Source organism: Macaca thibetana, chromosome 3, assembly GCF_024542745.1.
Source record: "Macaca thibetana thibetana isolate TM-01 chromosome 3, ASM2454274v1, whole genome shotgun sequence".
Lineage (NCBI taxonomy): Eukaryota > Metazoa > Chordata > Mammalia > Primates > Cercopithecidae > Macaca > Macaca thibetana.
Genome location: NC_065580.1, coordinates 145,610,329 through 145,628,562, shown reverse-complemented (window position 1 = coordinate 145,628,562; position 18,234 = coordinate 145,610,329). Strand labels below are relative to the sequence as shown.

Below are 18,234 nucleotides of genomic sequence, written 5' to 3'. Positions count from 1 at the left end.
GGAGTGGCCACGAGGAAGCGGCTCGGGAGTGACTGTGACGAAACGGCTCAGGAGTGGGGGCCCTGCCCCCAGGAGCTGTGACTCCCACACTCTCACCTCCGGGACTCTCGGCGCCCTTGGCCCACAAGCTCTCCTTGTTCCCTCCGGGGCTGGGCCTTCCTGGGGCTTGTTGGAAGGAGCCCAGAGTCTCCCCAGGGGCCTCCCAGGGGCTCCCAGGGCAGAGGCCTGCAGTGGGAAGGGGCTGGCACCCTTCACATCGCCCCTCGCTCACCACAGCCCTGGAGCAGCTGCCCCGCCGCACCCAGCCATGGCTGCCCAGTCCTGCTGGAACACCAGGAGTCACACCTTGCCAGGGCTATTGACAGGGGGTGCCCTCGGGGCCGCCGCGGCTTTGGGTGGCGGCCCCATCCTCTGAGAGCAGTCCAGGACCGACCACCCTGTCTTGGAGGCGGGGCCTCACCTGGCCTGTTTGCACCAGGGCTTGACAGGCAGCCCCCTCCGGCTCCAGCAGGCCTTGGGTCCAGGCCACCTTGAATGCTGACTCTCGGCCGTGCCTGGTTCCAGGACTGGCTTTTTGGAGAGCGGGTGAACAGGCAGCCACGCACCAGGGTGTGAGGGACCCGCCCCGTGAGGCCGACACACATCTGCTGTACCTTTATTGCACTTTTATCACATTGCAAACGATTCCACAAAACTCTGCAAAGGTCAACCCACAGCTGCGCACAGCCAGCCCTGCAGGACACGCTTGCACCAATCATCTGCAGTCAAGTCCCAGATGGGCACAGTGGGCCAGCGGGCGGACTCGCAGGACGCCTGGTCATCAGGTCCTCCAAAATCACGTGGGCATCCGTCCACCAGCTCACAGGCCAGACGTCCAGCGAGAGCCTCCTCCCATCCTCAGACGAGACCCTCCAGCCCTCCAGGAGCCGAGGCCCCAGGAAGGAGAAAGAGTTTTGACTTGAAACAGGTCCCGAGTGTGAGAGCACTTGAGGGTTGAACGTGGCCTTGAGGGGCCCCCAGAACCGGGGAGGGCGGCCCTCGTGTTTGGTTTGGTAGGTGATCGGAGTCTGTGTACACGTTTCTGTTTATATACTTATTCATCATATATAAATACAAAATAGTAAATAAAGGCTCCTTTCCCTACAGAAAGGATGGAATGCCTCGGGCGCCGGCCGCCTCTGTCCGTGAGCACAGACAGCGCCTCCTTCCAAACCTTTTCTGGTCGAACACTGACAAAATGTGTCCTGTTAGACCTGGGGAGCCTCGCCTCCCGAGGCAGCAGCTCCCGACTCCACTGATCTCGTCCTGCCTCTGAATTCACTGAATTCACGACGGGCGCGGGCACGTGCGCTTTTTGGGAGGCCCGGCCCCTCTGGCTCCGTCCCGGGCAGTGCGGCGGCCGGTGGACACTACCTTGCCGAGGCGGCTCTGTGCTCAGTGTCCAGGTCATCCTCCACCACGCTGCGGAGCCCGTCCCTCTCCACGCAGTCCCGGACGGCCTGCAGCACGACACGGAGCCGCCGGTCCAGGGCCTCCAGGTGTGGCTGGTACAGCACAGGTGCCACCTGGTCCCCCCGCAGAGACTCGGCCATCAGCAGGCTCAGCTTGTACTCTTCCTTGGCCAGGAGCTGCAGACGCAGGTAGGTGGACTTCCGGATCCTGGGGAGGAGAGGGGCGTCAGGCCTGGCACGGGACAGGGGAGATGCCTGGCCATGGGACAGCGAGAGACAGTGAGAGGGAGATCGAGAGAGTGAGTGGGAAGAGACAGAGAGAGAAAGAGGGGGACAGAGACGGAAAGAGAGAGAAAGAGACATACACAGAGAAAGATAGACACAGAAAGAGACAGAGAGAGAAAGCAGGGAGAGAGAAAGGGAGAGAGACAGAGACAGAGAGACAGACAGAAAGAGACACAGAGACAGGCAGACTGAGACAGAGAGACAGACAGAGACAGCAGAGATGAGAGAGACCGCGAGAGAGGGGCCTGCGATCTGACGCCTCGTCAGTCACTGGGCTGTGTGATCTGCTCCAGGGTGATCTGCGGCCTCTCATCTGCACAAGGGATGAGGGTGCCCTTGCAGGATGTGGTGGCTGGCGTACTTCCCAGAGGGGTCCGGCAGGAGGATGGGGAGTGAGGAGGACGGCCCGCTCACCCAGGAGACTGACCCCAACTCGGCGCATTTGCCCAACACGGGTGCTCTGATGCCTCGTTAGAGAAGGACAAAGCATTTGCCCTGTAGGCTGCGTCCCCAGCCATGAGAAGGGGGAAAGGGGGTCTGAACCCTGGTAGAAGGTGGCAGTGGCAATGGAAGAGTCCGGCAGCCGCGCGGGGAAGCAAGGTCTCTGTGTCTCAGTCAGAGTCTGCCCTGGCCTCGAGTCCTCTCTGTAACTGGGGTGGCAGGATGGACACAGACGTGCTGGATGGGCCTGTGGGGGTGGGCAGGTGAGGTCTGCGCCTCCAGGCAGCAGAGTGAGGGTATGGGTTGAATTCGGGGCTGTGGTTGAATTCAAGAGGAATCATACTTTCCTCTCCCAGTGTAATGGCCAGGGTGGGGTGGGGAAGGCCGTGGCCTCCTCTGTCTCCTGCGTAGTGGGGAGGAGGGTGGAGCTGAAGCCGGCTCCGGCAGGGGCTGTACCTGCAGCATTGCTGTAGCGGCACCAGGATGGACAGTTCGTCGTGCGAATACTTCCCAAACCTTCCAGAACAAAAGCAGAATTGTCAAGGGCCTCTGTACAAGGCTCCTAACAGGCTGCTGGGCTGGGAGCCGGGACAGGGGTCCACCCTGGCTGTCCCCGACACCCCAGGCAGTGGGTCCATCCCGCCCATCTCCAGCACCCCAGGCAGTGGGTCCACCCCGTCGGTCTCCAGCACCCCAGGCAGTGGGTCCACCCCGCCCGTCTCCGCAGTGGGTCCACCCCGCCCATCTCCAGCCCTGTATGTGGGGTCCTGGCCTCTGGCCTGGGGAAGGGTCCCGGGCAGCTGAGTTGAGATGGCTCCAGGGAGCATCAGCCCACAGCTTAGCCGTGGAGCCGTCTTTGCAGCCACACACACAAGCTATTGGGGCCCAAAGCCCATCTCTCTGAGGCCTCCAAGCCTGGGAATGGACGTCCTCCTGCCCGAATTACCTCCGAGCCTGGGAATGGACGTCCTCCTGCCCGAATTGCTCGCCTCGTGCTTTGTTTATTAGGGGTCACCCTCCCTGGTCACCAGGGTCTCATCGTACCGCCCAAGACCACCCGTGGCAGGCCAGCAGCAGCCGCAGGGGGGATGCAGAGGCTGTCTATCCCCGGTAGGCTGGCTCCAGGTCCCACGTGCGGGCAGAGGCCCGTCTATTCGGCACAGTCCTGCTCTTCCTACCAGCAGCCTCTCCCAGCCTCTGTTTCCCAGGTAACACCAGGTCTGCTAGGACTTGGTTTGCAGCGTTCCTGTGCCTCGGAGGTCCCGCTCCTGGGGCGGCCCTCCGTCCCGGTTGGGGCTCGGGGCTACCCCCTGCATGTGGCTCCAAGATGGGCCTTTGTGGCATTCCCATCCCTCCACTGGAGGGTCTGTTCCCCACTTCCCGGCGTCTCGGCTGGGCTGCAGGTAGCTGGGCCAGGAGGCGGCTGCCCCTTCCCCAGGTGTGCAGGGCAAGGACAGGCTCACCCTCTTCCATTGTCTAAGTGGATGATGAACGTTTCATTCCCAAACTTCTCAAACGTCTCGTAGTGGTGACGGTCCATGTTTCCTGTGGAAAGAAGCAGAAACCATCACAGCTTGTGGGAAGCCAGGCTGCGTAGCTCAGAGGCCTCTGTGCCCTGCAGAGCGGCGTCTCCTCCTCCCAGTGTGACCTCTAAGCAATCTGACCCCTCCCCAGGCCATGGAACCACAGCTGGGCCACGCCACGGACCATGCCCTGCAGAGCCCTGGGTGCATCCACTCCATGCAGGGTGGGTGACACGGGGACCCCATTCCCCTGCGGGATGTACCCATGAGGAAGTCGAAGATTGTCATGTCCATGACGTCCAGGATGCGGTGGCTGCTGTCGTAGGGCGGTGTCTGCTTCACCTCCTCGCAGTAGTCAGGGTCCACCTCCCACCTGCAGGGAGCCAGTGTGAGACGGCCGGGCTCTGCTGTGCAGACGGGGAGCCCGGTGCGCCATGAGGAGCATAGGAGAAACACTGGGGCAGGGACCCTGGCGTCTGCAGATGGACCTGCCTCGGCCGCAGTGCTGAGGCTGCATCAGCGGGAGCATGGGTGTGGGAGGGGACGGGGTCGCTCTGCCCTGCCCCGGGGTGACCCCACCTGGAGCTGCCTTCGGCTCTGGGCCCCGTGTTTTTTGCAGGGTCTCTGTGGGGAAACAGAACCTGGACACCACAATCACGAGGACAGCACGGGGTGGAAAGAACAGGGGCCATTTCTCCCGCAGGAGGGAAGAGAGGGGCAGCGGGGAGAGCAGAGCTCAAACGCTGAGAGGCCCCAATTTGAGGGACCTGCTGGGCAGACCAGCCCAGGTCAGGGAAGTGCATGGAATTACTGGAGTAAGGAAGCCCTATGTCACTGTCTCATCAGGAAGCGGTCGTCTCACACAGGCCAGCATCGCACAGCAGGCTCTGCACCCATCTCTGCCACCCCTGTGGCCACTGACGGTCCCACGCCCGCCCAGACCCAGCTCCCTCTGCTGCCGGGCGGCCAAGAGCCAGCCCCCGGCCCCACACTCACTCGGCCTTCTTGCGCTTGTGGTAGGAGCGCCGCCAAGGGTTCCGCCAGGTCTTCCTCTTGGCCAGGGACAGGTCGGGCAAGAAGGCTGCCAGCGAGCCCTCGATCTGGTCTGGCTTCCCGCACAGGGCGTGCTCCGTGGAGCAGTAGTAGGAGCACTCGCCATAGAAGCAGATGTTGTTGGCTGGGGAGGGACAGGCTGCAGGTTACCCGGGCCACACGGGGCCGCGTCCTCACCTGTGGTCTCACGGCCCCCAAGGCCGGGCCGGGCTCTGCCTGGTGCTTCTCACGGGCAGGACTCACCCACAGCTCCCCCATCAATCCCAGCAAACACCTCCACCGCACGGTATGGAAAAGTGAACCCACAGAGCTGACTTCCTGAGGCCACACAGCTCCCCAGAGGCAGAACCTGGCCTGACTCCTCAAAAATCAGGGGTTGGTCTATGGACATCCTAGGGCTGACGTTTAGTTGCTTAAAAATGCATTTGTATTGTCAAGAAAGTGAAGATGCAATCCCCAGAATGGGAGAAAATGTTCGCAAACCACACATCTGAGGATCTAGCATTGAGGGGGTATGAAGGACTCATCACTCAATCACAAAAAGACGAAACTCCAACTAATACACGGGCGGAGGGCTTGAACAGATGATTCTCCAAAGACGACGCCGATGGCTGACAAGCATGAGAAGAGACGGGTGCCATCGTGAGTCACCAGGGAGATGCAAATCAAAACCACAGTGAGGCACCACCTCCTCTCTGCTGGGATGGCTTCCATCAAAAGAGCAGAGGACAGCAGCTGCTGGCTGGGATGGGGAGCTGCCGCCTCTGTGCACTGCTGGCAGGCGGGGCGCACACGGTGCAGCTGTGGCGGAAATGGTCTGCACCCCTGATGGATTCAACACAGCGTCCCTGTGTGACTCAGGAACTCCCCGCCCACGTAAACCCCTAAGAGCAGAAAATACATTTCCACACAAAAACTCGGGCACGAATGCTCACAGCAGCACTGCTCACCACGGCCAAAAAAGAGAGAATCGACCCAAATGTCCATCAAGAGAGAAGTGGACAGGCGGGGTGAACGTGTTCCATCCGCACGATGAAACGAAACGAAATGAAATGAGAGAAGGAATGAAGCCCTCACTAAACCCGAGGACCCTGTGCTCCACGAAGGAGGCCAGACAGAGGAGGCCACACGTCCTACGACCCTCTTGATACAGAACGCCCGGAATAGGCAAATCCAGACAGACTGGGGGAGGGACTGGCCGCCGAGGGCTGTGGGGCGAAGAATGGAGACGGTCTGTTCACAGAAACAGGGCTCCTTTTTGGGGTTGGGAAGACCCCAAAATTCTGGATTCAGACAGTGGTGATGGTGGCACACCATTGTGAATATACTAAAAGCCATGGAACTGTACGCTTTTAAGTGGTAAATTTCATGGTACATGAATTATACCTTAATAAATAAAAAGTAATGAGAAAAATGCAAGAGCTGTCCAGGCCCGCTAGCAATGGGAGTTCACTGCTCTGACGCTGGAGGCCCGGCCGACGGCGCTATTCCTGACTTTATTTGCTGACTGAATCGTTTTTCATGCTTTATTTGTGTGTGGAGAAACGCTGGAAAGTCTGGGGCTGTAGAACTGGTGAGGACGTGGTTTTGTCGGGGCCAGAGCCTCGAACCTCACTCACAGCACCCCCAGTCCCAGCATTTCTGCCATTTGAGCACACGGCTGACGTCTCAGCCAAAGGGGTCCCTCCTTGAGCCATGCAGCCGGGCTGAGTGATTCCAAGAGTCTCTTGGGGTGTTCCTGGAGCCTCCAGGCTGCAGGGCAGGCTCCCCGTGAGATCTGAAGACAGATTCGGCAGGGCACTTCCCAGCGGAGTGAACAGGAGGGCGGCCGGTATGGGCTGCCCTTTTTTAGCTGAATAAGTTGAGGTTCTGAGAGGCAATGGGGTGAGTCCCAGGCCGCCCTGGTCCCCACCACATCCCACGCACCTGGCAGGTCCCGGCTGGTCTGGCCCCAACGCCCCGATCACCTGCCTGCCCCCTCTTTCCCGCGCCCCCTCTCCCCGGTGCCAACGCTGGGTAATTACTGTAAGAACGATCAAAGAAAGACCAGCTGCAATCCTGTTGTGTGTTGATACAGATTAATCAGCAGCCCACAGTCGGATGAGGCAGCCCCCCGGGGCAGGAGCTCCATTTCAGGAGCAAAATCTTCATCTGAGCACTCGTTGGCTGGAGGCTTAAAATGCGTCTGCCGTCCTCGGCTAAGCCGGTTTCAGATGGTATCAGGTTAAAAGAGAAAGGCATTTCTCGGGCCCCTGGCCATTCCTCTTTGCAGATCCTAGTCGGGTACTAAAGGGGCCTCCCGGGTGGGGTTAGAAGGGGCCTGAGCTGTGTGACCTCGGGTGAGTGCCTCCCTGCTCCGTGCCCAGCCCCTCGCCCAGGAAGCGGGGGACCCAGCAATGCCTGCATCTCGGGCTGGGAATCACACAAGGAAGCCGTGGGAAGGCAGCTGTCAAGGTAACGCAGGCTGCCCTGCACTTGGAGGGCTGGGCTTTCTGGGAGGAAGGAGTGTGAGTCCTTTTCCATTTTAGTAAATAATAAAAGACACAAACAGCAAGGAGGAAGCCAGGGTCCCGGACACACCCAGGAGAGATCCTGCCTCCTCCAGTCGCCCAAAAATGGCGTCACGGTTGGCCTCCTGGAGAGCAAGCCGGGCAAGAGTGTGGCTCCTGACAAGGACCAAGGCGGCCCCTTCACCCTGTGGCTGGAGCATCTCTGACCATTCCTATCTCTGACTGTGTCAGGGGGCTGGCCCGGCAGGAGGAGAGTTTTGCAAGGCGGACGTCTGCCACCTGCCACCCTGGACGGCTGTGGGCCCAGCGGACACTGTTATTTAGGGCAGCGGCTCTGGCTGCGCGAAGTGGGTCCATAGCTGGAAACTTGCCACCTTCAACGTGCGTTTAAGCTGGACACGGCACTGGAGAGAGTCCTGATGACCACTCTGCCAAGCCCAGGCCACCGTGGCAGGAAAAAAGGTGAAGCGAGTGATGGCAAACCCTTCTGTCCAGGCTGTGTCGGGCTGAGTGGCTTCTGGAGCTGCGGGGCACCTGGGCCTGGTCCTGGGGGCGCTCACCTTGCAGAAATGCAAAGCTGTGCGTGGACGACCTGTGCACCTCTGGGATGTGTGCAATGTGCAGATGGTAACTTACATGAGAAGTGGGGGAGGGAGTTCCGTGAGCGTTTGGGGCTTAGGAGAGGTAGGCTCTGACTGCGGCCCGGCCCCTACACGGCTGTGCGGTGCTGGGATCCTAACTGCCCTCTCCAAACCTGAGCTCCACAATCCCTACGTGGGGCAGGGGGCTGCTTAGGGCTCACCCTCCTGCTTCCCCCTCCCAGAGCCCACTTTCCCCAAGCACTAGTCCGGGCTGCCTCTCGTTCCCTCACTTTGCCCTGGCTGATGGGATTTTCCCTTTTCTGACTGACCCCACGGGAGGGTCATTCAGGCCACGGGAGGCCGAGGGGTTGTCTGCAGTGGGCTCAGCCCTCCGAGGTGCCCGGGGCTCCTGCAGAGCCTCTGAGGTCACCTGGTATCCGCGGTCGGGAGACGTACGCAAAGCAAAGTGGAGCAAACGAATCGGAACAGATTTTGTTCCCTGGAAGAGGAATCCAGGCTGGCTCCTGCACCGCTCCCTGCTGCTTTAGAGAAAGCCAAGTGCTCATAGAGGCTTCTGGAAGAAATCGGACTGACAGGGCAGAGTGGCCGGAGTGGCAGCAGTGGGGTCCCGGGGGCTGCGTTCCGAGGCGTCCGGCAATGCTGGGCCCAGCTGCTGTGGAAGATTCAAGGACTCGTCTGTCCAGGCAGGGAGACGAAACTGTTGGGGCCTCCGGCGGCCGAGGACATCTTGGGATTTTAGGGGAGAAACTTGCGCTGCCCTGGAAAACGCAACTAATATCCGGAAACCAGGAGTAGCCAGGGAAGCTGCCAGAACGCGTAATCAAAGTGGTGGCTCCAGGGAGACGTGAGAAGGGATTCCAGCAATGGCAGCAAAGGTGGTCGACGGCTGACTTGCAGTGCAGAGCTCAGGGGTGCTCTGGTGACCACCGTCCCTGGCCTGCTGAGGACCTGGGGATTCCAAGCGTCAGCCAACATGGGACGTAGAAGTGACTTAATACACCTGCTTGGACTGATAATCAACTCAGTCTTCTTTTTTTTTTTTTTTTGAGACACAGTCTCACTCTGTCACCCACACTGGAGAGCAGTGGTGTGCAATCATAGCTCACTGCAGCCTTGACCTCCTGGGCTGAAGCCATCCTCCTGCCTCAGCCTCTCGAGTTGCTGGACTCGCAGGTGCACACCACCAGACCTGGCTGATTTTTTTTTCATTTTTTGTAGAGATGGGGTCTCGCTCTGTTGTCCAGGCTGAGCTTGAACTCCTGGGCTCAAGTGATCCTCCCAGTGCTGTGATTACAGGTGTGAGCCTCTGTGCCCAGTCACTCAGTAAGACCTTAAAAATGGGGAGGGAACAACCTGCCCCCACAGGCTCGTTTTACAGTGAAGTGAGGAGTTCCGGAGATGCTGCTCGGAGAAGGGCCAGGCAGGGCACGTTCTCAGCATCAATGGGTGTCTTTGACTCCTCCCTGCGCGACCCTGTGACGGTCTCTTTCAGTTGGTCCCGAACTGACCCTGTGACGGTCTCTTTCAGTCGGTCCTGAACTGACAGCCTGGTCTGCAATGCAGAGAATCGAGCCTAAGCTGGAGGAATTCCCGCCGTCGCTGCACAGGGTGCTGGCACCTGAGGATGGAGAATGTTAGTCTTTGGAACCTTTGGAATCCATCACTGTAAAAGTTGCAATAAAAAATTGTAAAAAGACGTGGATAAGAAGCAGTCAGGCATCCAGGCATCACCGGGGTGGAGCCCAGCCTCAGCGAGCACCAGGGTGTGCATGGCGGGCTGCAGGGCGGTCAGTCCTGTGAACGGTGGGGCAGGAGGCAGTGCCCGGATGGTGCGGTCAGGGTCCATCCAACGGCTGACAGCGGCTGGAGCTCAGTCGTGCTTAGGAAGCCCTGGACTCCCAGGGTGGGAAGGCGAGTTTCAGCCCCTTAGAAAAGATGGACAGCTCAAGCCATCCAAACAGGGACTGAATTATCTGTGAGCCAATGTGTTCCCCATCACTGGGGTGTGCCTGGCTCAGGCACAGCGGACCGGGGAGCCCTCAAAGACCCCCACACTCAGGCTCTGCCTCTGCCCCGATTCCTGGTGTGTGAGGCCAGGCACCACTGGACCAGGGAAGGGAGCCCTTCTTCCTGCCTCTGTGGAGCTTTCTGTCCTATTTTTCTCTTATTAATGGGCTTTGAGAGGAAGAAAACAAATGAGGATCTCGGTGAGCCCCGGCTGACGGAACAAAACTTAATTAAATCATGGATTCAGAAGCCTGGTTCTGACAAATTCATGAATGCAGTTAAGAGAAAGTGCAGAGTCCGCACATCGATCCGAAACATCTGCAGAAAATGAGCTTTCAGGTCAAGGTTTTATGTGCCAGCAAATCTGAAGACGCACCTAATCAGGGGCCCTAATTGGATTTTATCTGCATGAATTAAACAGACGGGCCAGGAGAGCGGCTGAGGCCCCTGACAGCGAGAGCCTCCAACCCGGAGGGCCCCTCCCCAGCGAGGTCCTTGCTCTGCAGGGTATCCTGGGGTGACCACTGGGTGCCTTCATTCCGCAGTACTCACCACCGCTGGGACCACTCTTGACCTTCAAGATGGAAACGTAGGGGACCGAGTTCAGAACAGGCAGGGGAGTGTCCCAGAGCTCGGCAGGTGAGCGGTGGAAATGGGAACAGGCTGTGAAGCAGGGGCCTGGCGCAAGGGAGGCGCTCGGAGGGGAGGACTAAGCCCTCGGCAGAGCCGCTAATGCCAGTTTCTTTTCTTTTCTTTTTTTTTTTTTTTGAGACAGGGTCTCACTCTGTTGCCCAGGCTGGAGGGCACTGGCGCGATCCCCACTCACGGCAGCCTCCACTCCTGGGCTCAAGCAATCCTCCTGCCTCAGCCTCCTGAGTAGCTGTGACCACAGATCAAGCACCACCACGGCTGCTAATTTATTTATTTCCTGTAAACAGGGGTCTGGCCATGTTGCCCAGTCTGGCCTCAAACTCCTGAAATCAAGTGACCCTCCCCCCTTGGCGTCCCCAAATGCTGAGATTACAGGCATGAGCCACCACACCCAGCCCAAATGTCAGGGTTAAAGCAACCTGGGTAGATAATTAAGTAGAAAATAGTGTGTTTATGTGTGCACTGTACTTATCACGTACAGTCTTGAAGGTTTTATAAACCTCAGCACCAACAGAGACATCTATTCCCACCTGACATTCAGGCCATCCTGTATCCCCTCAAGGGCACCAGGGACTGGGGACCGGGGCCAGCCCTGCTCACAGTCCAGCTGCTTCACCGAGGCCGGGGAGGCCGCCCACCCTGTTGCTATAGGACGGGGGTTCTGCTGGGTGTGTTTAAATCTGGGTGGGCAGGTCCCAGAGAGGTCTGCTGGCTAGGCCACCTGGAGAAGGCTCCCTGGAGAGGCTAGGACCTCCCGAAAGTGAATCGTTTCACCAGTTAAAATAAACAAACAAATGGAAGAAGAAACAGCCTCTCTGTGCACAGCAGGACGTCGGTTAAATGGTGATGGTGCCACCTTGAAGCTGTCTGTGGTTCGGCACCTGGTGTGGAAGGGGGCACAGGGCACCCTACATGGGACGTGGGTTGGGAACGGCCCTGCACGTGGTTTCTTTTAGTTAGAGGTACTCAAGCCCCATCACTGTGGGTTCGGTGTGGGCCCCCTGTGCCAGGCTACCTGGAGAGATGAATGTGGGCCCCCGTGCCAGGCTACCTGGAGAGATGAATGTGGGCCCCCGTGCCAGGCTACCTGGAGAGATGAATGTGGGCCCCCGTGCCAGGCTACCTGGAGAGATGAATGTGGGCCCCCGTGCCAGGCTACCTGGAGAGATGAATGTGGGCCCCCCGTGCCAGGCTACCTGGAGAGATGAAGAAGGTCCTCCAGAGCTTCTTGTCCCGTGTGACGTCCCGGATCTCCTTGGTCATGTTGACCATCCTGCCGGCCACGGGAGGAACCCGGCGGAAGTCCAGGATCCTGGCAAGAAAGGGGCATGGGAGGTTCTGTGCTCTGTGTGGCTGAGCCGGCCTCTGTCTCCCTGCCTCCGAATAAACCCAGCCCTAGGCCCGGGGGCTCTGCCTGGCCCTGCGGTGATGGGGGCGGGAGAGGCCCCTGAGGGACCGGGGCTGGCGTCGCCTCGCTGATGGGCACACACTGCCAACTGCCCACATAGCTAAAGCCTGCCCTCATTCCAGGGCTAAATTTAAAACAAAATTAAATTAAAGGCACCACTTTTAATGGAACTCTCTCTGAACCACACCGCAGGCTCCCACTTGCTTAATTAAGTGGAGAATGCAGGGCGAGAGCTTTTCTTGCTGATGGAGGACGTGGTGATTATCCTGTGAGGCGAGATGACCAGGTGTGGAGGAACGTGGGCCGTCTGCCAGGGCCGACCCGGGGCCCAGGGCCTGACCGTGCCTCTGTGTGGAGCACCTGCCCCCTCCACCTGTCAGACGGCTCGCCTGGGCACCGGGCTCTGTGTCCTGCTTTATAAACACGTTGATCCGAGGGGAGCTGTTTCCTAACGAGTGACCCTCCCTGGCTTGGTGGCCACTGTCTTTCTTTTCATAGAAAAGCCCTTTTATGGGTTCAGGCTCTTCTAGATAGCTGAAATGGTTGAAAATCGGGCTTCTGGCGATTTCTGTAGTCACCACAGGAGACTTTGATCCTTAAAAAAGCCCTTTAGGCCGGGCGCGGTGGCTCAAGCCTGTAATCCCAGCACTTTGGGAGGCCGAGGCGGGTGGATCACGAGGTCAGGAGATTGAGACCATCCTGGCTAACACAGTGAAACCCTGTCTCTACTAAAAAATACAAAAAATTAGCTGTGCGTGATGGCGGCACCTGTAGTCCCAGCTACTCGGGAGGCTGAGGCAGGAGAATGGCATAAACCCGGAAGGCAGAGCTTGTAGTGAGCTGAGATCCAGCCATTGCACTCCAGCCTGGGTGACAGAGCGAGACTCCGTCTCAAAAAAAAAAAAAAAAGCCCTTTAAATTCCAACGTGCGCCCACGTCACTAGGGATCTTGTGAAAATGCAGATTCTGGTCCCAGGTCTGGGTGGAGCCCAGGACTCTGCATTCCAACTGGCCCAGGGCAATGCCAGTGCTGCCGGCTCTGGGGCCGCACCCCGGGCTGGGACATGTCAGGGCCCTGCAGGGCAGACAAGGAGGCTCTAGGGGGCTGAGGGTGGCGCCTCCTCCCTCTACTGCACCAGGGCAAGGTCCCTCAATCCACGGGGCCCCTCTGGACCCAGGGCCAGGCCCGTGAACTGCCCCTGGAGGGTACTGAACACGGACCCCCTCACTTCCCCAGCAGCAGGGCCAAGCTGACCCTCACGACGGGTTCACTTTCTGCTGGGCTGGGGCAGCGGAGACAGGCGACCGCGGGGCCTCCCGGGCCCCCTCATTGCGAACGTGGCTTCCTCCTCCTCGGGAAGCCTGCTTTGGTCTCCCGGAGACGTCTGCGCCCTGTGACTCTCCGTGTTAAGATTCGTGGCACTAAATACTCCCCCTTCCCTCCCTGCCTCCTTCCCTCTTGCCTTTTCCTCTATTACGGACCGCACAGCAGCTACTGCGCCTCCTGTCTGCCCTAACGGTGGGGGTGCCTGAGGGGCCCATCTGGATTAAGGCTCCCTGAGGGCACCCTCTCCCTCCGTGACAGAGGGACGGTTAGGAGCACGGAGATCTGGGCAAATCGCCTCTCACTGCCTCCGTTTCTCGTCTGTGAGGGGGGATATGAAAGGGTCTCCCTACCACGTGTTGTGTGGGCTACGGGAACACACAGGGCCTGGTCAGGGCAGCACTCGGGGTGGGGGGAGAGCAGGCACCAGCGCTGCCTGATGGTGACCAAGGTGACGACGACGTCCTGCTGTGTCCAGCGCAAGACGGCCCGGCTGACCGGTGGGTCTGAGCGCACGGGAGCGTGGACGGAGGAAGGGCTCACCTGTCCAGGTGGAAGGCTGCAATCTCCGCGTTGTGCCTTTCGTAGTCAGAGAAATAAAAAAAGTCAGGGGGCGTCTCCTGCTCCCTCGTTTGTCTGCGAAAACAGGACAGAAACGGAAACAGTTTGTCACCGAGAAAACCTCCGGGTGCCGGAGGCGGCAGGACGTGCTGGGTTCGGCCCTCCAGAGCCCACTGTTCTCTTTCTAAGGGTGTTGCTAACTGTCAAGAAACACAATCATCATTAAAAATTAAACGATATCAACTTACGTTAAACACATTCCTTTCAGAAGCAACAGGCACCAGGGTCTCGTCCCTTCCTGATTAGGGGTTTCTGTCTCTTGCAGCCGAGAGCCAAAGTCCCCTCTAGCAGCAGCACCCCGCGTGCTCCCAACTCCACGCTGGTGACCTCGAAATCAGCCCAGGGGGCAGTTCTCACACCATGGAAACGGGCAAACTGCAGATCAGGCTTATTACGCCCGGGGAGCTGGTTATTAAATATTTACAGCCCACCCCAGGTCCACGCCACCAGCCAAACGGATTCTCCCGAGAAGCCGCTCTTGCCTGGTGCCCAGAGATTCAGGCAGAGCATGGGCCGCATGGGCCCACACACGGGGAGGGGCAGGCCCTGGTACAAGAGGAGCCCCCTCAACAAACGAGACGGACTTCCCCTGGTGTGGGCCCGGAGGCCAGGGTCAGGTCGGACCGGCTGCCCCTCACACCTGCCTCCGCTGCCCGCCAGCTCTCAGGAAGGGATGTGAGGGAGGCTGGGAGATTTCTGGGGGCTGCCGTGGGTCCTCTTTCTGAAGCCTGGAAGAGATGACCTGACCCCTTTTCCAATGTCTCCCTCCTTCCCGCCCTGCAGGGCCCGCCGGTCGGCCTCAGTTCCCACTGAGCTGCTTCCCGTCTCTTGAGCTGGGGTCACGGCTGTCAGCTGCTGCTTCCCACGCTTGTCTCCTGGCCCTCCACACTCCTGTCTTTGTGCACGCTGTTCTGCCCTCCTGGGACGACCTTCCCTTCACGTCTCCAGACGGCTGTTAGCATTTCCTAACGAGTGTCTTACAGACGGCTGGGCCTCAACTTCTCAGCACTCAAGAAGTCATCGGTCAGAGAAGGCTGGAGTTTGGGCAGTAGTTCCTCCCGCCCACCCCGCCAGGTCTTCCCCGTCCACACGCGCTTCATAAAGGCTCTGACAAGGCCTGCAGACAGGCTGTTGGACGCACGGTGTCCAGCCCTACACGGACTGTGGAACTCATTCTGTGTGTGTACAGCATGTTCCCATACCCTGTACTTTTGAGGTCTGTTGGTTGAAGCTTCAAGTGCAAGTCATTTTCAAGGCCCGGCTCAAAGGCAAACTCCACAAAACCTTCCCAGATGCCGCAGCAAGGATGAGCTTCTGCCCCCTACAAGCACCCCCAGCCCAGTGAGCAGAGGCGAACGCTGCTGGAACTTCCGGTGCCCCGCCCGTGACAGCCAACGCAGAGCCCCAGCTGGGCCACCAGCGGCCGCCAGCCACCTCGCCCGCAGTGGACGCTGGTCAGCAGCTCCCCCCTCGCTGTCCCCGTTTCTCTACATGGAAAGTGAGGGGCTGGTGGATGCTGACCGTGGGGATTTAATGCTGCCTAAGTGCTCCAGGCCCAGGACAGGCTGCTTTGAGCCTGCCCCTAAAGCAGGGTGGGGTGAAGGAGCAGGGTGGGGTAAAGAACGCCTGGATGGCCCAGCACCAGGTCCACCCAACTCCCAGCCTGGCTTCTCCAGGACCCAGTGGACGTTGGGGTTGTCAGGGGCCCTCCCAGCAGCACGAGGCCTGGGTCTGGGTTCCTAAGTCGAGGGGCAGGCAGATGCCCTGCGGGGAACAGGGACCCCGTTAGCTGCTCTCGGGGGTGCTGGCTCCCCACAGGACCTGGCTGCTGCTCAGTGGGACTCCCTTGCTGCTGTCACCCAGGCCTGGAATCCGTGGGGCTCTCCCGTGACGAGGGAGACCTGGAGGTCACACGCTCACCCACTTACAGATGAGCACATGGAGCCCAGAGAGTGAGTGACTTCCTTAGGGGCCAGCGTCGGTGGCTCAGCCCAGGGCTCCTGGGTCCCGTCCATTCGCTTGTTCATTCATTCATTAATTCAGGCAGTAGAGCGACTACGCTTAGTACACTCAAGCACTGTTCTGGCCTTGGGCAGAGAGGGGGCCTGGGCCGGGGGCAGGAGGTCCAGTCTCCATGTGAACAGCCCGGGTCGAAGGAGCCTCCTGGGCTCCACGAACTCCCCATTCCTGTCCCAGTGCCAGGGGCTCTGCTCTGCACGTGGTGGGAGCCTGGCGCTGGGGGAGCCAGGACACCTGAGACCAAGCCTGGACAGTGCCAGGGGCTCTGCTCTGCACGTGGTGGGAGCCTGGGGCTGGGGGAGCCAGGACACCTGAGACCAAGCCTGGACAGTGCCAGGGGCTCTGCTCTGCACGTGGTGGGAGCCTGGGGCTGGGGGAGCCAGGACACCTGAGACCAAGCCTGGAGCTGGGACCCTGACCACCGCCCAGCCCTGCTCGGCCCCTCGGAGAAGCAGGGCAGAGGCTCCAGAGCACAGCAGGACGCAGGCTGGGGATGTCAGGCGGGCCTGTGGCTGTCTGTGAGGGTGAGCAGGGCGGCAGCCGGCCCAGCACCCAGGGAGTACGACACCAGTTTTTAATCAGGAAACAAGGCCAGTAGACGCAGTCTCAGAGCACATCTCCTCACCAAGTGCCTCAGAACACTCACGCGCCCACCCATGGATTTGGGTCCAGTCAGCCCTAGGCGCACACTCTTACTTGGGTCTTACTCAGATTCACAGGCTGCTCTTCAACCTACTGCCACGACCCGAGACCCCGTGTGCCTCCCCCGCCCCTTACAGCGACGCAAACGCCGTCTGTTGCAGTTTTCTCATCTGAAAAGTGGGGTGAAGCTCCAGCCTTCTCAGGGCCACCCTGAGTCTTCAGGACCACGGGGACCCAGATGCGGACGGGCCCGCAGAGCAGCCCAGGCCCACGCGACGGAGGCCCGGGGTCCCAGCTCCCAGTGGCCCCTTCTCAGTTAAGCAGCTCAAAGGCCTCTCCTGCACTGGCTGGGGGGCCCCGGCACACCCACCCTGGACCCACAGTCACACCACGGGGGAGAGGCTGGGCTCAGTGTCCCAGGCCGGGCTCAGCCCCGGTTTGCTGTGTGCACCCTGTCACCTCCCACCCCCCCCCCGTTTCCGAGTCTCCCCCACGGCCTCCAGGACCCTTTGGCTCTGCCGTCAACGCCTCCCACAGTAAGAGGCCAAGAAGGGCAATGCGGGCACCGCCCTGTCCCTCCACCCTGGCCAAGGGACACAAGGCCACAGGTGGGGTTGCTTAGGAAAGGTTAGTGCCGTTCTGTAAACACGACAGGGCTTCTGTGTCTCAGGCCAACACTCCAGGGGAAGGGGGGCCGAGCCGCAGGGCCCTGTGCCGTGCCTGTCCACGCAAGTGTTTGACCGATGTGATCATGGTGGAAATGTTGATCAATTGTCAAGATCACGTCTGAGGGGAAGCATGCTTCCTCCACCAAGGCTGGCCGCCGCCTCCACCGGAGGGAGAGCCCGTCCCAGGGCGTCCTCCCAGGCCAGGCCCAGGGAGGGAACTCAGCCCCCCACCCAGGAAGAATTTACCAGAATCAAACGCTGGTGACCTTTCCAGGTGCTGGGAACAGAGCCGGCGGGAATCCTCAGCTCACACGCCCTGCGGCCCACACCTCCCACTCAGGGCTGACGGCGTTCCTTCTGGGCTCCAGCACTCCAGCAATGCAGACTGCAGACGCCGTAACCTTCCCAACCCTTGGCTTCCCCGGCCGGGTCCTTCCCTCCATATACACAGCGGCGGTCCGCCTGACTCCTGGGAGCCTCCTGGCCCTGCCACGGGCTGACATCATCACTGCACGAACAGCAGGGCCGGGCTCAGGTCCTGAGTGGGACGTCCACATCCCTTGGGGGAGACCACGTCTGGGTCACAGGCTGCCCGGGCTCCCTTCCTCCCACACTGTTCTCAGACAGCTGTGGCCACAATTCTCCACGTTTCCTGAATGTTTCTTGCTGGGGGTTAAGGATTTGTACCACGCACGGCCTTTCTAAGAACTAGTCTGGGCTGCTAGAAACGGAACAGATCAGTTTCCACGATCCCACGTAACATTTGCCTTGACAGGGCCCCGAGTAGGCGCGAGGCCAGATGGGGATTCCAGGAGCTACTTAAAATAAAACGTGGATGGTGGGCTGGCGCCTGAAGGACACATTTGCTTCACGACCCCGCGGGTCTGCGGTCGTTGCCGTCTCTGTGCACACCAGCGGCAAAGGCGGGTCGGCCTGTGGGGCAGGGCGGGGGCAGGTGCGGCGGCAAACTGAATGCGCTGCCCACAGGGTGGCCCTGCAGAGCCGAGGCCCAGGCTGGCCGGGATCCTG

General features: G+C 59.9%; 1 protein-coding gene across 1 annotated transcript in view; it reads right to left on the bottom strand.

Moving 5' to 3' along the window:
- Window positions 1-639: 639 nt before the first annotated feature.
- FAM20C (FAM20C golgi associated secretory pathway kinase) overlaps window positions 640-18,234 on the bottom strand; it is a 68,485-nt gene continuing 50,890 nt past the window's right edge. Inside the window, exons 4-10 of the mRNA XM_050784007.1 lie at window positions 13,799-13,891; window positions 11,720-11,835; window positions 4,697-4,877; window positions 3,964-4,073; window positions 3,641-3,722; window positions 2,634-2,693; window positions 640-1,659 (exon numbers count right to left, since the gene is read on the bottom strand). Coding sequence (XP_050639964.1) covers window positions 1,410-1,659; window positions 2,634-2,693; window positions 3,641-3,722; window positions 3,964-4,073; window positions 4,697-4,877; window positions 11,720-11,835; window positions 13,799-13,891 — 892 coding nt within the window. The 3' untranslated portion in view covers window positions 640-1,409. The remainder of the gene's footprint in view (window positions 1,660-2,633; window positions 2,694-3,640; window positions 3,723-3,963; window positions 4,074-4,696; window positions 4,878-11,719; window positions 11,836-13,798; window positions 13,892-18,234) is intronic.